The sequence below is a fragment of the Chiloscyllium punctatum genome, chromosome 19 (assembly GCF_047496795.1).
Source record: "Chiloscyllium punctatum isolate Juve2018m chromosome 19, sChiPun1.3, whole genome shotgun sequence".
Lineage (NCBI taxonomy): Eukaryota > Metazoa > Chordata > Chondrichthyes > Orectolobiformes > Hemiscylliidae > Chiloscyllium > Chiloscyllium punctatum.
Window position 1 is genome coordinate 85,094,668 of NC_092757.1, and position 17,575 is coordinate 85,112,242.

The following is a 17,575-nucleotide window of genomic DNA, read 5'->3' on the forward strand; positions in this document are numbered from 1 at the left end:
CAGAGACAGGTTCTTCACTCAGAGAATGGTAAGGGCGTGGAATGCCCTGCCTGCCAATGTAGTTAACTCATCCACATTAGGGGCCGTTAAACAGTCCTTGGATAAGGGTATGGATGTTGATGGGATAGTATAAGGGGATGGACTTAGATTAGTTCACAGGTTAGTGCAACACCGAGGGCTGAAGGGCCTGTTCAGTGCTGTATTGTTCTATGTTCTAGGTCACCCACCCAGACCCCACTCCAACTCCTGGGACAGGTCACCCCCCCAGACCCCAACCTCAAGCAGCCCAATGTGGGGCACATAGAGATTGAGATTGTAGTGAAGTTCCCATCAGTCCATTTACGAAAGCTATTTTTTTCCTTTAACTTTACAATTTTTAACAAAAGGAATTACCCACTAACAGAGAGGTCCCACTTGACACCTACGAAGACCTCTTTGCTTCAAGCTAGATTCAAATCCAACTAAATCCAAATCTGTTAATAAAAGCAACTCCCGGGACAGGTCACCCCCCAGACCCCACTCCCACTCCCGGGACAGGTAACCCCCAGAACCCTTTCCACGTCCTGGGACAGGTCACCCCCCAGACCCCACTCCAACTCCCGGGACAGGTCACCCCCCAGACCCCACTCCAACTCCCTGGGACAGGTCACCCCCCAGACCCCACTCCAACTCCCTGGGACAGGTCACCCCCAGACCCCAAGTCCCCTCTGTAGGTTGTCCTTCCTTCCCCGTGCCGTGCTGTCCATGACAGTGGGTTGCTCTGTTTGGATATGGACACCTAGAATTCCTCTCTCCCACCAGCTCGAAAACAAGGAGTCTGGATTCATTCAAAATATCTCGATCTCTCGTAAACAGAAACACTCTGTTTCTAGGGCCTTTGGTTTTATATGAGCTGTGGGGCCTGCTTTTATTAACAGATTTGGATTTAGTTGGATTTGAATCTAGCTTGAAGCAGAGAGATCTTCGTAGGTGTCAAGTGGGACCTCTCTGTTAGTGGGTAATTCCTTTTGTAAAATTGTAAAGTTAAAGGAAAAAATAGCTTTCGTAAATGGACTGATGGGAACTTCACTACAATCTCAATCTCTATGTGTCCCACATTGGGCTGCTTGAGGTTGCATGGCTGTGACCTCCTACTCATTCCTGATTCATTCCCCACTCCCCAACTGTACACATCCCCCACAGCACCACACACACACACGCGTATACGCACACATACACAGACACACGCACACACATATGCTTATACACACACACAGACATACGCATGCATATACACAGACACACACACACACACGCACACACATATGCTTATACACACACACAGACATACGCATGCATATACACACACACGCACACACACATATGCTTATACACACACAGACACGCACATGCGTATGCACACACAGACACATGCTTATACACACACGCATGCGTATACACACAGACACGCACACATACACGTGCACACACATACACATGCAGATACGTGCACACACACATGCATGTACACAACTGCATGCACACTCACAGGTATACACACATACAAACGTACGCACTCCCACACATGCCCACACCTACCGACACACACCCATATACGTAATAAACACACACTCAACCAACATGTACCCATACACATAATACACACACACTCACCAACACACACCCATACATATTATACACACACACTCACTGACACACACCCAATACACACAATACACACACACTCACCAACACGCACCCATATATATAATACACACACACTCACTGACACACGCCCATACACATAATACACACACTCAACCAATACGCACCCATACACATAACGCACACACACCCATACACATAATACGCACACTCACTGACACACACTCATACACATAACGCACACACACTCACCAACACACACCCATACACATAATACACACACATTCACTGACACACACCCAAACACATAATTCACACACACTCACTGACACACACCCATACACATAATGCACACACACTCACTGACACACACCCATACACATAATACACACACACTCACTGACACACACTCATACACATAACGCACACACACTCACCAACACACACCCATACACATAATACACACACATTCACTGACACACACCCAAACACATCATTCACACACACTAACTGACACACACTCATACACATAACGCACACACACTCACCAAAACGCACCCTTATGCATAATACACACATACTCACCGACGTACACCCATACATGTAATACACACACACATACACAAAATACACCCACACCCATGCACACACACTGACACACATGAGCAGATTCACACCCACACACACGCACCCACGCACATGCATATGTGCAAACACACACACCACACGTGTGTACATGCAGCGAGACTGTAAGTTAAAATGAGCTGTTCATTGCAGTTATTGGGAGTATAGTAGTTTTATCCAAGGCCTACTGATAACATCCCAGCCCCTGGGCCCAGTCAGAGCCAAACCTGTGGTCTCCAGTTTGTACTGTGGATAATAAAAATAGGAGCTTAATCTTTCCAGCTGTAGCTGGAAAGGATGTGACCATATGGTTTTTTGAAAGGAGGACATCATTTGATGTGATTCTTTTTTAATTGCAAGCTGAAAGTATTCAGTGAAGCAATTAGAAAAATGCCCAGTTTCGGGTTCCCTGCTGACTGGGGATGGCAAGGTTAAAGCGATTGAAAGCAGTAAGTAGCTGCAGTGTTCAACCGAACAGCCAGTCTCTCAGGAGCTGCTCCCTCTGTGTTTGAGTTGTTGTGTGGTTCCGAAAGGCTTTTCAGGGCAACACCAGAACCCTGAATGCTAGCCCAGGGTGGTCTGTATTCTGCGGAGGGGTGTGAGCGGGTGTGGGGGGAATGCACACAGTCAGTGCTGACCAGATTCGGTGTGATATTATCCCTCCCCACTGGATGGCCAGGATGGTGGGGAGGGGGGTTAATGTGTTCCCCCACTCTCTCACGTACTGCATCCAGAATTCTCCGTGCCCCTCAATGGTCTCTTGCTGTCCCCTCCCACAGTCTCAGTAAAACTTCAACCTGCAACCCCCCACCCCATCAATCTGCCCCCTCAGTGCCATCCTCCCCACCGACTGTGGTACCCTTCTCACACTCTCTGCAGTTGCTCCCTTCTCTCTGCCCAACCCTCTCCTGTGTCACACACTCCCCACGTCTGTTTTTTTGCCATTCCGCCCATCCTCTGTTGCCCCCTCACATTCCTCCCTGTTCCTACCCCAGTTTCTTTTCCCCTTTTCCATTCTGTGTTGTCTTCCCAGCTCTCTATCATTTCCCTTTTGCCATCTGTTACCCCCCTCCCTGTTACCCCCCCTCCCTGTTACCCCCCCTCCCTGTTACCCCCCCTCCCTGTTACCCCCCCCTCCCTGTTACCCCCCCTCCCTGTTACCCCCCCTCCCTGTTACCCCCCCTCCCTGTTACCCCCCCCTCCCTGTTACCCCCCCTCCCTGATACCCCCCTCCCTGATACCCCCCTCCCTGATACCCCCCTCCCTGTTACCCCCCACTCTCTGTTACCCCCATCCATATTACTCCCCTCCCTGTTACCCCTCTCCCTGTTACCCCTCTCCCTGTTACCCCTCTCCCTGTTACCCCCCTCCCTGTTACCCCCTCTCCCTGTTACCCCCTCTCCCTGTTACCCCCCTCCCTGTTACCCCCTCCATTACCTCCTCCGTTACCCACTCCCTGTTACCTCCCTCTCTCTGTTACCCCCCCTCCCTGTTACTCCCCTCCCTGTTACTCCCCTCCCTGTTACTCCCCTCCCTGTTACTCCCCTCCCTGTTACTCCCCTCCCTTCTACCCCCCCCCTCCCTGTTACCCCCCTCCCTGTTACCCCCCTGCCTAATACCCCCCTGCCTATTACCCCCCTGCCTATTACCCCCCTGCCTATTACCCCCCTCCCTGTTACCCCCCCGTTACCCCCTCCCTGTTACCCCCCTCTCCCTGTTACCCCCCTCTCCCTGTTACCCCCTCTCCCTGTTACCCCCTCTCCCTGTTACCCCCCTCCCTGTTACCCCCCTCCCTGTTACTTCCCTCCCTGTTGCCCCCCTCCCTGTTGCCCCCCTCCCTGTTGCCCCCCTCCCTGTTGCCCCCTTCCCTGTTGCCCCCTTCCCTATTACCCCCCTTCCCTATTACCCCCTCTCCCTGCTACCCCCTTCCCCCGCTACCACCTCTCTCTGTTACCCCCCTCCCTGTTAACCCCCTCCCTGCTACCCCCCCTCCCTGCTACCCCCCTCTCCCTGCTACCCCCCTCTCCCTGCTACCCCCTCTCCCTGCTACCCCCTCTCCCTGCTACCCCCTCTCCCTGCTACCCCCTCTCCCTGCTACCCCCCTCTCCCTGTTACCCCCCTCCATATTACCCCCCTCCATATTACCCCCCTCGCTGTTACCCCCTCCCTGTTACCCCCCTCCCTGTTACCCCCCTCCCTGTTACCCCCCTCCCTGTTACCCCCCTCCCTGTTAACCCCCTCCCTGTTAACCCCCTCCCTGTTAGCCCCCCTCCCTGTTGCCCCCCTCCCTGTTGCCCCTCTCCCTGTTAACCCCCTCCCTGCTACCCCCCTCTCCCTGCTACCCCCTCTCCCTGCTACCCCCTCTCCCTGTTACCCCCCCTCCATATTACCCCCCTCCCTGTTACCCCCCTCCCTGTTACCCCCCCTCCCTGTTGCCCCCACTCCCTGTTGCCCCCCCTCCCTGTTGCCCCCCCTCCCTGTTGCCCCCCTCACTGTTGCCCCCCCTCCCTGTTGCCCCCCCTCCCTGTTGCCCCCCTCCCTGTTGCCCCCCTCCCTGTTGCCCCCCTCCCTATTACCCCCCTCCCTGTTACCCCCCCTCCCTGTTACCCCCCTCCCTGTTACCCCCCTCCCTGTTACCCCCCCTCCCTGTTACCCCCCCTCCCTGTTACCCCCCTCCCTGTTACCCCCCTCCCTGTTGCCCCCCTCCCTGTTGCCCCCCTCCCTGTTGCCCCCCTCCCTGTTGCCCCCCTCCCTGTTACCCCCCTTCCCTATTACCCCCTTCCCTATTACCACCTCTCCCTGCTACCCCCTTCCCCCTGCTACCCCCTCTCCCTGTTACCCCCCTCCCTGTTACCCCCCCTTTCTATTATCTCTCTCCCCCGTTATCTCCCACCCTCCCTTCCCTGTTAACCCCCCCTCCCGTTACTCTCCTCCCGGTACCTCCCCTCCCTGTTATCCCCCTCCTTTCTGTTACCTCCCCACCCCCGGTTTCCTCTTTTCCCTTCTGTTACCCCCCCTTTCTGTTACCTCCCCTGTACCCTCTCCATCTCTGTTCTGTATTCCCCCCTCCCTGTTTATTTATTTGCTGCTGTACATTATGTTCCCAGTTGCTCACATTCCCCATCATGATGTGATCTTTTCCCTCACTCAGCCTCCTCTGAACTCTGTGGTCTGTACACCTGCCGTAAGATGGGTGTTGTCTCCTGGGTAGGGCTGGTCTCATGCCGACGGAAGAGACCCATCAGGAATGATGAAGGGCTTTTGCCCGAAACGTTGATTTTCCTGCTCCTCGGATGCTGCCTGACCTGCTGTGCTTTTCCAGCACCACTCTGATCTAAACTCTGGTTTCCAGCCTCTGCAGTCCTCACTTTTGCCTTGTGTGGAAGTGTATCAGGTCATGTTCAGTGAAGGGTTGTAGTGGATTGGATCTGCTGCAGAGAGTAAACCCATTGACAGCTATGAATGGATGTACAAACATTGTGACTGATGAATAGGTGTATTTCTTTTTCCGATGATCTGAATGCATGTCTCTATATCTATAAGAGAGCTTCAAAAGACTCCTGTTCAGCTCCCTCTTCAGATGCTGCCAGACTCTATAAAGGCTGAACTGAAAATTCACTTGGCTGCTATAGAGAATCTTTTGAGACTGAAAGAGCAGGTTTATTGAATGGGAGAAATCTTGTTACCCTGTGATATCCTAACACTACGGTCGAACTGCAACCAGCTCCCTTCTCTATCCTGATTTCTCCCCTTCACACTTCTTGCTTCACTTACATGATACATTGCAGCAGGAGTTGGCTATTCGGCCCCTCTAGCCTGCTATGACATTCAGTAAGATGATGGCTGTTATATTGGCCTTTGACATTACAGTCAGTAGATAAAGAAATTGGGTCTATTAGGGATGTGCTTTTGGTGAGGCCAAGTCTGTGTTGTGTGCAGTTTTGGTTTCCTTATCAAAGGAAGGATTAGATTAGATTAGATTACTTACAGTGTGGAAACAGGCCCTTCGGCCCAACAAGTCCACACCGCCCCACTGAAGCGTAACCCACCCATACCCCTACATCTACATCTACCCCTTACCTAACACTACGGGCAATTTAGCATGGCCAATTCACCTGACCTGCACATCTTTGGAGTGTGGGAGGAAACCGGAGCACCCGGAGGAAACCCACGCAGACACGGGGAGAACGTGCAAACTCCACACAGTCAGTCGCCTGAGGCGGGAATTGAACCCGGGTCTCTGGCGCTGTGAGGCAGCAGTGCTAACCACTGTGCCACCGTGCCGCCCACGGATGTTGTGGCAATAGAAGGAGTGCAGCCAAGGTCGACTCGGATCTGATTGTGGCCTCTACTCCACTTCCTGTCAGTCCTCTGTATCCATCGGTTCCTTTAAGACCAATAGAAATAGGAACAGGGGTAGGCCATTTGGCCCCTTGAGCCTGCTCTCCCATTCAATAGGATTGTGGCTGATCCAACATTCCTCATGTCCATTTTCCTACCCATTCCCTGTAACCTTGATTTCTTCGACTGATCAGGATTCTATTGATGTCAGTCTCAAACATTAACAAACCCCCCACAGCTCTCTGTGGCAAGGGCCTCGGAAAACACACAACTCTCTGAGAGAGAAAATTGCTCCTCATTCTCAGTCTCCAATTGGTGAGACTGTGCTGTCTGGTCCTGGACTCTCCCATGAAGGGGAAATGTCCTGCTGATTATAAATCTCCCTTCGGCTCTGGTACAGTGAAAGGTGGCTGACTGGCCAACACCATCCCCTGTTTAAGTGATGCTGCCATCGCCTGTTTCAGAGAGAGTTGCTGTCGATGAGTCTCAACACACACACACACAGACACACACACTCACATTCACACACACACAAAGACACGCACACATTTACATATACACACACACAGACAGACAGACAGACAGACAAAAACACACACATATACACACAGACAGACATGCACACCTACACACAAACAAACCTCGAGACAGACAGACAGACAGACACACATGCGCGCGCACACACATACACGCACACACACACACACACACACACACATGCTCACAAAGAGTCACAGACACACACACACCTCTTGTACCTGAGGAACGTCAGTCAGACATTTCCACCTCCTTCCCAGATTTGAGGGAGTGTTCCTTTGGAGGAAATGTCCTCACAGAATGGGAGAGAAGCAAACCACAGGAAGCACTACGGCAGTGAAGAAGTGACTGAATGTCAAGTCAGGTACTTAGACAAGGAGGACCTTTCTGAGGGCAATTCCAATTTCCTGAACACACCGACACAAAAGCATGTGTCACTCTCTTCAGGAGACCCCACTGCCCCATGTCCAAGATTTACCTTCACCATCGTTTGGGTACAACTAGAACACACCGTTTAAAAATTAGGGATCTCCCTAAAGAGCAGAGGAACTGTTGATCGACTGTGGAAACCTTTTTTCCACAGAGCAGTGGCTTATATTTTTTTCTTTATTCCTTCATGGATGTGGGTGTCACTGGCTGGGCCAGCGTTTATTACCCATTCCTAATTGCCCAGAGGTCAGTTAAGAGTCAACCACATTGCTGTGGGCCTGGAGTCACGTGTAGGCCAGACCAGGTCAGGATGGCAGTTTCCTTCCCTAAAGGACATTCGTGAACCAAATGGATATGTCCCACAATGGATTCATGGTCATCATTAGACTTTTAATCCCAGGTTTTATGTTTACAATTGGATTCAAACCCAGGTCTGCAGAGCATTACCTGGCTGCACAGTCCAGCAATGATACCTCTAGGCCATCGCCTCCCCTTATATTGAATATATCCAGGGCTGAGTTGGACTTTCGATGGACAAGTGGGTCATAGGTTATGAGTGACAAGCAGGAAATGGGAGTTGAATTTACAAGGATGTTGCCAGGGTTGGAGGGTTTGAGTTATAGGGAGAGGCTGTACAGGCTGGGGCTGTTTTCCCTGGAGCATCAGAGGCTGAGGGGTGACCTTATAGAGCTTTACAAAATCATGAGGGGCATGGATAGGGTAAATAGTCAAGGTCTTTTCCCGGGGTGGTGGAGTCCAGAACTAGAGGGCACCTGTTTAGGGTGAGAGGGGAAAGGTTTAACAGGGACCTAAGGGGGCAACTTTTTCACACAGAGGGTGGTGTGTTTATGGAATGAGTTGCCAGAGAAAGTGGAGAAGGCTGATACAATTCCAGCATTTAAAAGGCATCTGGATGGGTATATGAATAGGAAGGGTTTAGAGGGATGTGGGCCAAATGTTGGCAAATGGGACTAGATTGGGTTGGACCGAAGGATCTGTTTCTGTGCTGTACTCAATGACTCTTAGTGCCCCATTCAGATTGGCCATGATCTCAGTGTAAGATGGGACAGGGTGGAGGGGCCGAATGGCCTGCTGCTGCCTCTGTTTCTTGTGGAGTTAGCTGGCTGTGGGGGGGGGCTCTTTAACTGTTGCTGACCTGCAGGAGGTGGACAGTTGCACCTTTTTGCTGAGCGTTGGGGCCCAGGGAGGTCAGGCTTTGAGACCAGTTGTGTGTAAGGGCCGGAGAATCCCGAGGAAGTAATTGTAGGGGAGGGGGTATGGAGATACCACTTCCTGTTACACATCCTGGGTGTTCTTCCAGAACATTCCAGACTCAGACACCGGCTGCTCCGTGGAAGGGGCACGGCAGTTGGGAAAGTCGTCTCTCGCTGGTGGGGGGGCGTGGGAGTGGGGGGTTGGAGAATCAGAGAAGCCAGCGTTCCTGCCGTGGGCTCTTCCTTTACACTCAGCCGGGGGGGGGTCATCTTGTCAAACGTGGCGACAGTACCGTCCCTGATAAGTGACTCCCAGCCCCTCCATCTCTCCCCCTCACCCCCACCACTCTCCTGCCGGGCAAAACAAAACCCATTGTGGCAATAATTTGGTTTCCGACCTGAAGCCCATCTTTGAGCCTCACTGTGTAATGGGAAAGCTGATGGCAGCGTTATTAGCAAATAAAACATTCCAGGCGCATTGTCAATGTAACTTTAGTGCACAGTAATGTGTAGTCCCGACAAGAGGAACAGGCTGGTGCTACCAATTAGGATTCTGTCTCGTAATAGTCTGGATAAGATCAAAGCAATCTTCCAGGTGCTGGTTGCAGCCGCTCCGCCTCTGTATTTGGCCGTAAATCCTGCAGCACAAAGGGAGACCTGGTTGCCAACAACATTAAATGGTGCAAATGAGAAAACGTTCCCCTGGTTGGGTTTGGGCCTCTCCATCTGTGACCTTACCGCGGGCTGAAAATGGGAAATGAAATGTGTCTGAAGAAGGTGACAACACTGGCACTTGAGGCAGACGGTTCCTTTCATCCCCGGATGGAGAAATCGTTTCCCAGTCGGAACAAAGCTTTTGATCTTTCCCCCAAAGGGATGCAGGCGAAAGTGAGGACTGCAGATGCTGGAGGTCAGAGTCAAGATTATAGTGTTGCTGGAAAAGCACAGCAGGTCAGGCAGTATCCGAGGAGCAGGAAAATCGGCGTTTCGGGCAAAAGCCCTTCAATCAGGAAACAGGATTCCTGATCAGGAAACAGGCTTTTGCCCGAAACGTCGATTTTCCTGCTCCTCGGATACTGCCTGACCTGCTGTGCTTTTCCAGCAACACTATAATCTTGATTGTAACGATGTCAGCCAGGTGGACCTTGTAGAATAGGAGTTCCCCGACTGGGGCTGTTAACCTAGTCCAATCAGGGAACCCTGGCTGACAGGTATAAGCAGGAGTGTCTGAGCTTCTGCTCACTCTCCCATTCATCTACTCTCTCATTGGTTGACAATTCTCTCCCAGAAACCCTGGCTAAAGGTGGAGGGGTGAGTTCAGGCACACAGGACCATCGTTCAAAAAGGAATGTTAATTGGGATAGTGCACTTCCGAAGATGAGAGACAGAGATTATATTGGTAAAGGAGCATTGTCTATTCAGCTTAACAAGCCCATCACACCGAAGCCAAGTGGAAAATGTTAACTAACACTTTAATGCACTTTAAAGTCATGTCCCTTTGTTACCTTTAGTAGTTGGCATTATGAGCTACACACCCCATAAACTGCGAGCAATTTGACTTTGGAATGTGTACTTCTGAACTGTCAGACCAAGCTCAGGGACTCTTCTGCAAAAGTGAAATTTACAGAAGTTGTTAAGTTCGACATTAATAAGGAAAGCTGCCTGGCCGTTTCTGATACTCTGCTGCAGCATTTCATGATGCACAGCTCATTAGTGATCTAACCATCCAGGAGATGAGAGAGAAAGAGAAGGATCGCAGGACACTAATAGGGAGCCTCCATTCCCAGGTGTAGTTGGCAGTGCAGTGTAAGAGTAAGATAGAGACCAGGGCCGTGGGGAGAAAATGTACTCTCAAAGAGACCAACATCAGTAACAGAGCGGGTTAGCCAGGCATTCCTGAACATATGGGGCTCAGATTTGTCAAACTGCACTACAGGGCAATGTAGCTGAACTTATTGTTACTGAATATTTATACCTCTCTAAAATAAAAGAACTGCAGATGCTAGAGAACCTCAGCAGATCTGGCAGCATCTGTTGAGAGAAACACAAGTTCTGTGGGGACTCGAAGTGTTAACACTGTTTCTACGTCCAGATTCTAACAGACCTGCTGAGTTACTCCAGCTTCACGTGTCATTGTCAAAGAATCAGAGAAATGTACAGCACGGAAACAGATGCTTTGGTCCGACTTGTCCATGCTGACCAGATATCCCAACTTAATCTGGTCCCACCTGCCAGCACCCGGCCCATATCCCTCCAAACCCTTCCTATTCATATACCCATCCAAATGCCTTTTAAATGCCGTAATTGTACCAGCCTCCACCACTTCCTCTGGCAGCTCATTCCATACACGTACCACCCTCTGCGTGAAGAAGTTACCCCTAAGGTCTCTTTTATGTCTTTCCTCTCTCACCCTAAACCTATGCCCTCTACTTCTGGACTCCCCGACCTCAGGGAAAAGACTTTGTCTATTTATCCTATCCATGCCCTTTATGATTTTGTAAACCTCTATAAGGTAACCTCAGCCTCAGACGCTTCAGCAAAAACAGCCCCAGCCTGTTCAGCCTCTCCCTGTTCCTGGCACTTGGTATTCCCTGTAGTGGCACCGAATTGATTTTCACTCCTTTTACTTTTTTTTATCCTTTGGTCCAGTTTAGATATTCTACATTCTGTTTCTGGTATCGTTTTGTTCTAGTTTAGATCCCCTGCATTCTGTTTTTGATATCCTCCAGTTGGGAGATCACCCACCTATTAGGTATGTGGTTGATCGAAGTTAAGGTGCGAACTTCACTCATCTGTGGGATAAGTTGATACTTTGTGGATGCGTGAAGGCTGATGAAGCGACAACATTTATAGCCCTATCACCATGTGCAATGATATTTGCTTGCATGACATTCCTTCAGCGCATACCTTGTTCTTTCCATCACTCTCACCGTTCCTTCTTCATTTTGTTGGTGGTGGGTCTCAAAATGCTGGGATGCTTCCCACGTATTTTGCCTCCACCTGGCTCCAGCCCAGAGCGATGCCCTTGTAGGAGCTGCAGCAAATAATGTCAGTGGGTTTAAGGCCAGCACGATAAACAGCAGAGGGAGAAGCAGTGGTTAGCACTGCTGCCTCACAGCGCCAGAGACCTGGGTTCAATTCCCGCCTCAAGCGACTGACTGTGTGGAGTTTGCACCTTCTCCCTGTGTCTGCGTGGGTTTCCTCCGGGTGCTCCGGTTTCCTCCCACAGTCCAAAGATGTGCAGGTCAGGTGAATTGGCCATGCTAAATTGCTAAGGGGTAGATGTAGATGTAGGGGTATGGGTGGGTTACGCTTCGGCAGGGCGGTGTGGACTTGTTGGGCCGAAGGGCCTGTTTCCACACTGTAAGTAATCTAATCTAATCTAAAAAGGGGGTGTAAGGGTTTCTAATTGAGCTGGTATATAGGAGGGAGGGGTGGGGAAGGGAACTCGTGTAGATCAGCATTACCGGTTCGGGCTAGCTCCTGTGTTGTCATTGCAATGTAATCATCCGCGATAATGATTACATTTCTCAGTAAAATTTGTATCGGTGCACTTATCGTGGTGTGCTGTGACATCATTGCCGTAGCAACAGTCGAAGGCTGATTGTTGGCTGGTCCCTACCAGCTCAGCCTGTCACAGACTATCCCCTTGTTAAATCTCTGCTTTGTTAAGACGTTCCAGTCTCATGAGCAGGATCACTGCAGCTTCTGTCCACATCCTGGCTGATGCAGACGTGGATTTAGAGGGCTATAAATAACACTTGTTGCAATAAACTTGTCAAAGCCTCACTCAAAGCACAAAGCAAGTTGACTCACACGCTCCTATTACCTGAGCTGTTTTGTCAAAGTACAAACCCAATTTAATTTTGTTTGATGTGTTGCTTTTCCTCATTATCTCCAGTCGCGGCTTCCCGAGAGCTCGGGACTTGTGTCTCCGAGACCGGAGCCTGCTGGCCAGCCTAGCTCTTCATCGATGATGCAACACAGCTCCATAGCAGCTATCAATTTCAACCCTTCCCATTGTGAACCCAGGAGGTATTTCTAATAACTGAGCAATAAGCAGAAGTGGCAATAGTTGGGTCACCCAGTGAAGAAGCTAGAGTCGAGAGTGTGGTGCTGGAAAAGCACAGCAGGTCAGGCAGCATCCGAGGAGCAGGAGAGTCAACGTTTCGGGCATAAGCCCTTCATCAGGAAGAAGCTAGGACAGGCTCAATAAGCCAAATAGTTTCTCTGGGTTTTTTTTGGTGTATCGTTTGGTGTTGTTTTATTCTTACTTGTGAAGACTCCCACCCACTTCCTCCCCATTGAGATCCCGTCCGGAGAAAGCCTTGGAATGAGAGAGCACTCCCCTAATGAGAGGTTACCGCAGTGTTTGAAGAAATGGGAGACAACCTCATTGAAACTTGTTAGAGAACACAGCTGTCTAGATACTGAGAGTCTGTTTCCCCTTCTGGCTGAAAGAGAGACCAGAACCAAGGGCTTATGGCAGATAATGGGGACCGTGCGGGAAAGTGATCAGCACAATCTTACTGAATGGGGGAACAGGCTTGAGGGGGTGAATAACGTCTTCCTTGTTTCTCATTTGTTGGGCATAATCACTTTGCTTTTCAAAAGCCGCCATTGGCCTTTTCTCTGATATCCACTACTTGCCATATTTTCTGTTAATTCTTGGAAATCCCTGTGGCTGTGTTTGTAATGGGATGTTTTTAAACATGCGCCCTGTGTTGTTCAGTGAGGTGTAAATGAAGCCAGCAGCTTGAGTTTACATCGCGCCCTTTAATGGCAGTAGACTGTTCCAAGGCATTTCATAACCCTGCTGCATGATGGACAGACTCTGGTGCTGGTCTGTGTTATCATTCACTCTGCGAGTCTCGGTTACTAGGGCAACACTCACTTGCCCGTGTATTATTGTAGACCAGCACCTTGGATGGTGATGGGAGGGGCTGCATCACCTGGCTGAGTAGGAAGGAGCTTCAGGTTGATACTGTTTGACCTCTCCATAAACAACACCTTCCTTGTCCACCAGGTCCACAGTTTCTGGCTCAGAAGGACAGGAGCGCTGCCCACAGTCCTTTCCTTTAAGCTGCTCCTCTGATTGGAGAGCCTACACATGGGAAATGTACAAAATAAGAGCAGGAGTAGGCCATTCGGCCCTTCGAGCCTGCTCCCCCATCCGATATGGTCATGGCAGCTCAGTCCCCAGGCCCTTTGATCCCTAATGAATTTTATTTTGTACAGAAGTGATTATTTTCTGTGCTTTTTGTCTTTATATGTCAAGTATCTAAGAGAAGATTAATCCATTCAGCTCTTAAATAGTAAAAACTATAGCCCTACGAACTATATCTAATGAAATATCTGCTTACTCTGACCTTGCTTTCCTAGAAACATACAAAATGGAGGCAGGAGTAGGCCATTTGGCCCTTCAAGCCTGTTCAGCTGTACAGCATGACCAATGTTGATCATCCAACTCGGTCCCCCCTCCATGCCCACTGATCCTTTTAGCTCGAAGAACTGTATCTAACTCCCCAGGAAGCTCCAATGTTTTGACCTCAACCGTTTTCTGTGGTGGGGAATTTCACAGGCTCCCCACTCTCTGGGTGAAGACATTTCTCCTTATTCTCAATGGCCTACCCCATAACCTTAGACTGTGACCCAGCTTACTAATGCCGTTCCCTGGCTCGACCTCCAGCTGCCACTCACTCACAGACCTTGGGGGTCCAGAAGGAATAAAAAATAGTGTGAGTGTGGCTGCCCACACTCCTCCACAAGACCTTCTTTGAACAGACCATCATGACTGTCAAAGCTTGAACTCTTATAATGTAAAGAGCCAAGTCTCATAGGCAGTGTTACTATTCATAACTGCTCTTTCTATCGTTTTTTTTGTACTATCTTACACGGAATGAGTTGGTTGTAAAATGTGCCTCAGTTCAGCCCTCAAGTTGATTTTTAAATAAATAAATCTTGGAGAATTAGTTTGACACTATGCCACACCAGCAGACATTTAAGGACAGGTGCTCAGTAAAGTCAGGCCTGTTTTCCTTCTGACTGAATGAGGCTCTTTGTTCTAACACTTGGCTGATTCTGTCTGTATTTTTCTCTCTCTGCATTGCCCTCCCTCAACAGGTAGAATGTAAGAAAGCACAGCCTAAGGAGGTGATGTTCCCACCAGGAACACGGGGCCGTGCTCGGGGATTACCGTATACTATGGACGCTTTTATGCTGGGAATGGGAATGCTGGGTAAGGCCTTGACTCCATTTTTACTCTGCCATTTTGTGGGGACGGGGAGGGGGTTGTGGGGCCGGGGGAAGGATGTGAGCGGTTTGAGTGTTGGAGGTTTTCTGAAGAGATTTTAATAGAATTGCTAAGGTGTAACCTGAATGAATAAATCAGCAAAGAGGTTGAATGATTTAATTAACATAGCCGGAGTGAACGCAGTTGATTAATCTTCACCGAGTTTCAGAATTAAATTAATCAGGTTAATATTTAAGGTTGGAAATTTATTTATTAGGGATGGGGGAAAATCTCAAGTTTATTAATCTGAATTTATCCTGATTTATTCATTAGTGGCATATGGGCATCTCTGACAAGACCTGATTTTTCGATATATTCACTTATTTATTCAGAAGTCACACAACACCAGGTTATAATCAAGGAGCAGTGCTCTGAAAGCTTGTGATTTCAAATAAACCTGTTGGACTATAACCTGGTGTTGTGTGACTTGTGACCTTGTCCACCCCAGTCCAACACTGGCTCCTCCACATCATTTACTTATTGACTGCAGTCACATGTGGGCTTGAGTTTGGAATGGCCCGGTCCAGGGAAAGACAGCAAATTACCTTCCTTGAAGGATGTTTGTGAACCAAGTGGTTTTTAAACAATGGTCGATAGTGATCTCATGGATTTCAATTGCAGACTTTTTGTTTGTTTGCTATCAAGTTCTCATTTCAACATCCACCTTGGTGGGATTTGAACCTGGAGCCCCAGAACATCATCTTAGAGGTAATCTGGATTACCAGTCCAGTGACATTACCACAATGCCATCGCCTCGTCCAACCATCTTCTCTGCATCCTTAGGAAGTGTCAGCTCCCACCACGGGTGACAGAGCAGAGAAAGAGGAAATCTGTTTTCTGTTAGTGGAAAGATCTAGAATCAGAAGGCAAAAACTGAAGGTATTTAGCAAAGGAATCATTGGATACAGGAGGACCCTTTTGTAGTACAATGGTAGTGTCTCTACCCCTGGACGGGGTGGCCCAGGTTCAAGTCCCACCTGCTCCAGAGAATGTAATAACATCCCTGAATGGTTTGATTAGAAAACTTAGTGGAGACAAGAGGAGAAACTATTTCCTGTGGTGAGTGGTTAGGGTCTACTCGATAATGTGATGGGAGTTTGATTATTCTCTGATCAGTAAGAATACGCAGGGTCATAGGGAGTCAGGGCCTGGAGCAGGGGGGGTTCATCAGGGTCCAGTAACTGGCATTGGGGTCAGGGCTACAGGTGGCAGGGCTGCTGCCCTGGAGACAGGGGAAGGGTTTATGTGGGGAGGGTTTATGGGGTGGATCAGGGAGAGGTGTTTATGTGGTGGTGTTGGGGAAGGAAGTTATGGTGTGGGGTCATGGGGTTTCTGAGAGGGGTTCTGGGGTGGGGCCAGGGGAAGGAGTTGATGGAGTAGGATTGTGGGAGGGTTTAAAGGGTAGGTTTGGGGTAAGGGGTTTAAGGGGTCGAGTCGAAAGGAAGGGGTTTATGGGGTGGAGTTGGAGGAAAGCGATTTATTGTGTGGGGTTGGGGGCAGGGGTTTATGGGCTGGGGCTTGTGGGAAGGGGTTTATGGGGTGGGGCTTGTGGGAAGGGGTTTATGGTTAAGGGTCATGGGGAGAGTCTGGGAGTCAAGGGCAGAATCAGCAGTGAGGCCTATGATTTCTGTCCCTGGCCCAGCAGGGAGAGGGTGGGCGAATGGCATGCGGTACGTTACTGATTTGGAGAGCCACGGTGAGCACAGAAGGCCGAATTGCCACTGTCTGTGCATAGAACCATTCTGACTTTGTATGTGCAGTTTGGTGTGCAGCCTTCCACCAATCACACCCTAAAGACCCCATTCCACATATGACCAGAGACAATGAACTCTGAAAATCAGCTCGGACAGAAAATGACTCTCAATGGGGCAGCATGGTGGCTCAGTGGTTAGCACTGCTGCCTCACAGCGCCAGGGACCTGGGTTCGATTCCAGCCTCAGACAACTGTCTGTGTGAAGTTTTCATATTCTCTTCCCATGGTCCAAGGATGTGCAGGTCAAGTGGATTGGCTTTTCTAAAGTGTCCAGGGATGTGTAGGCCAGGTGGGTCATTCAGGTTTACAGGGACATGATGGGGGTGGGTCTGGGTGGAATGCTCTTTGGGGGAGGGTTGGTGTGGACTTGATGGGCCAAGAGACCTGCTTCACAGGGTTGGGGGGGCGGGGGGGAGAGGTGGCAGTGATTGCTGTGGTCCACTGGTCCCAGAGTCAAAGAACTGACAATACAGCAGATCTTCCAGCCCTCAGTCCAAGAGTGCCCCCATTGACATCGGGTTGCAGAGGGATGGGGAACTTATTTAGGCCATGCCAGCATGATGCTTTGGATGAAGCACTTTATTTGTGATTAACCCTTGTCTGTCAAAAAAGACAGCATATCAAAAACAAAACTACATTTCATTCCTGCCTCTGTCCCCCTCTTTCCACTCAACCCAACCATCCCCTAGCCTGTAAACCTTCGTGTTTCTATTAATAATAAATACAGGATTGGTCCTTTCT

At 49.8% G+C, this 17,575-nt stretch overlaps 1 protein-coding gene across 25 annotated transcripts in view; it reads left to right on the plus strand.

The window, feature by feature from the left end:
- The window catches only part of LOC140491556 (RNA-binding protein Musashi homolog 2), a 573,466-nt gene that overhangs the window by 368,622 nt on the left and 187,269 nt on the right, over window positions 1-17,575 (plus strand). For all 25 annotated transcript variants that reach the window (XM_072589910.1, XM_072589909.1, XM_072589920.1 and 22 more), the window contains exon 9: window positions 14,913-15,027. In XM_072589910.1, coding sequence (XP_072446011.1) covers window positions 14,913-15,027 — 115 coding nt within the window. The remainder of the gene's footprint in view (window positions 1-14,912; window positions 15,028-17,575) is intronic.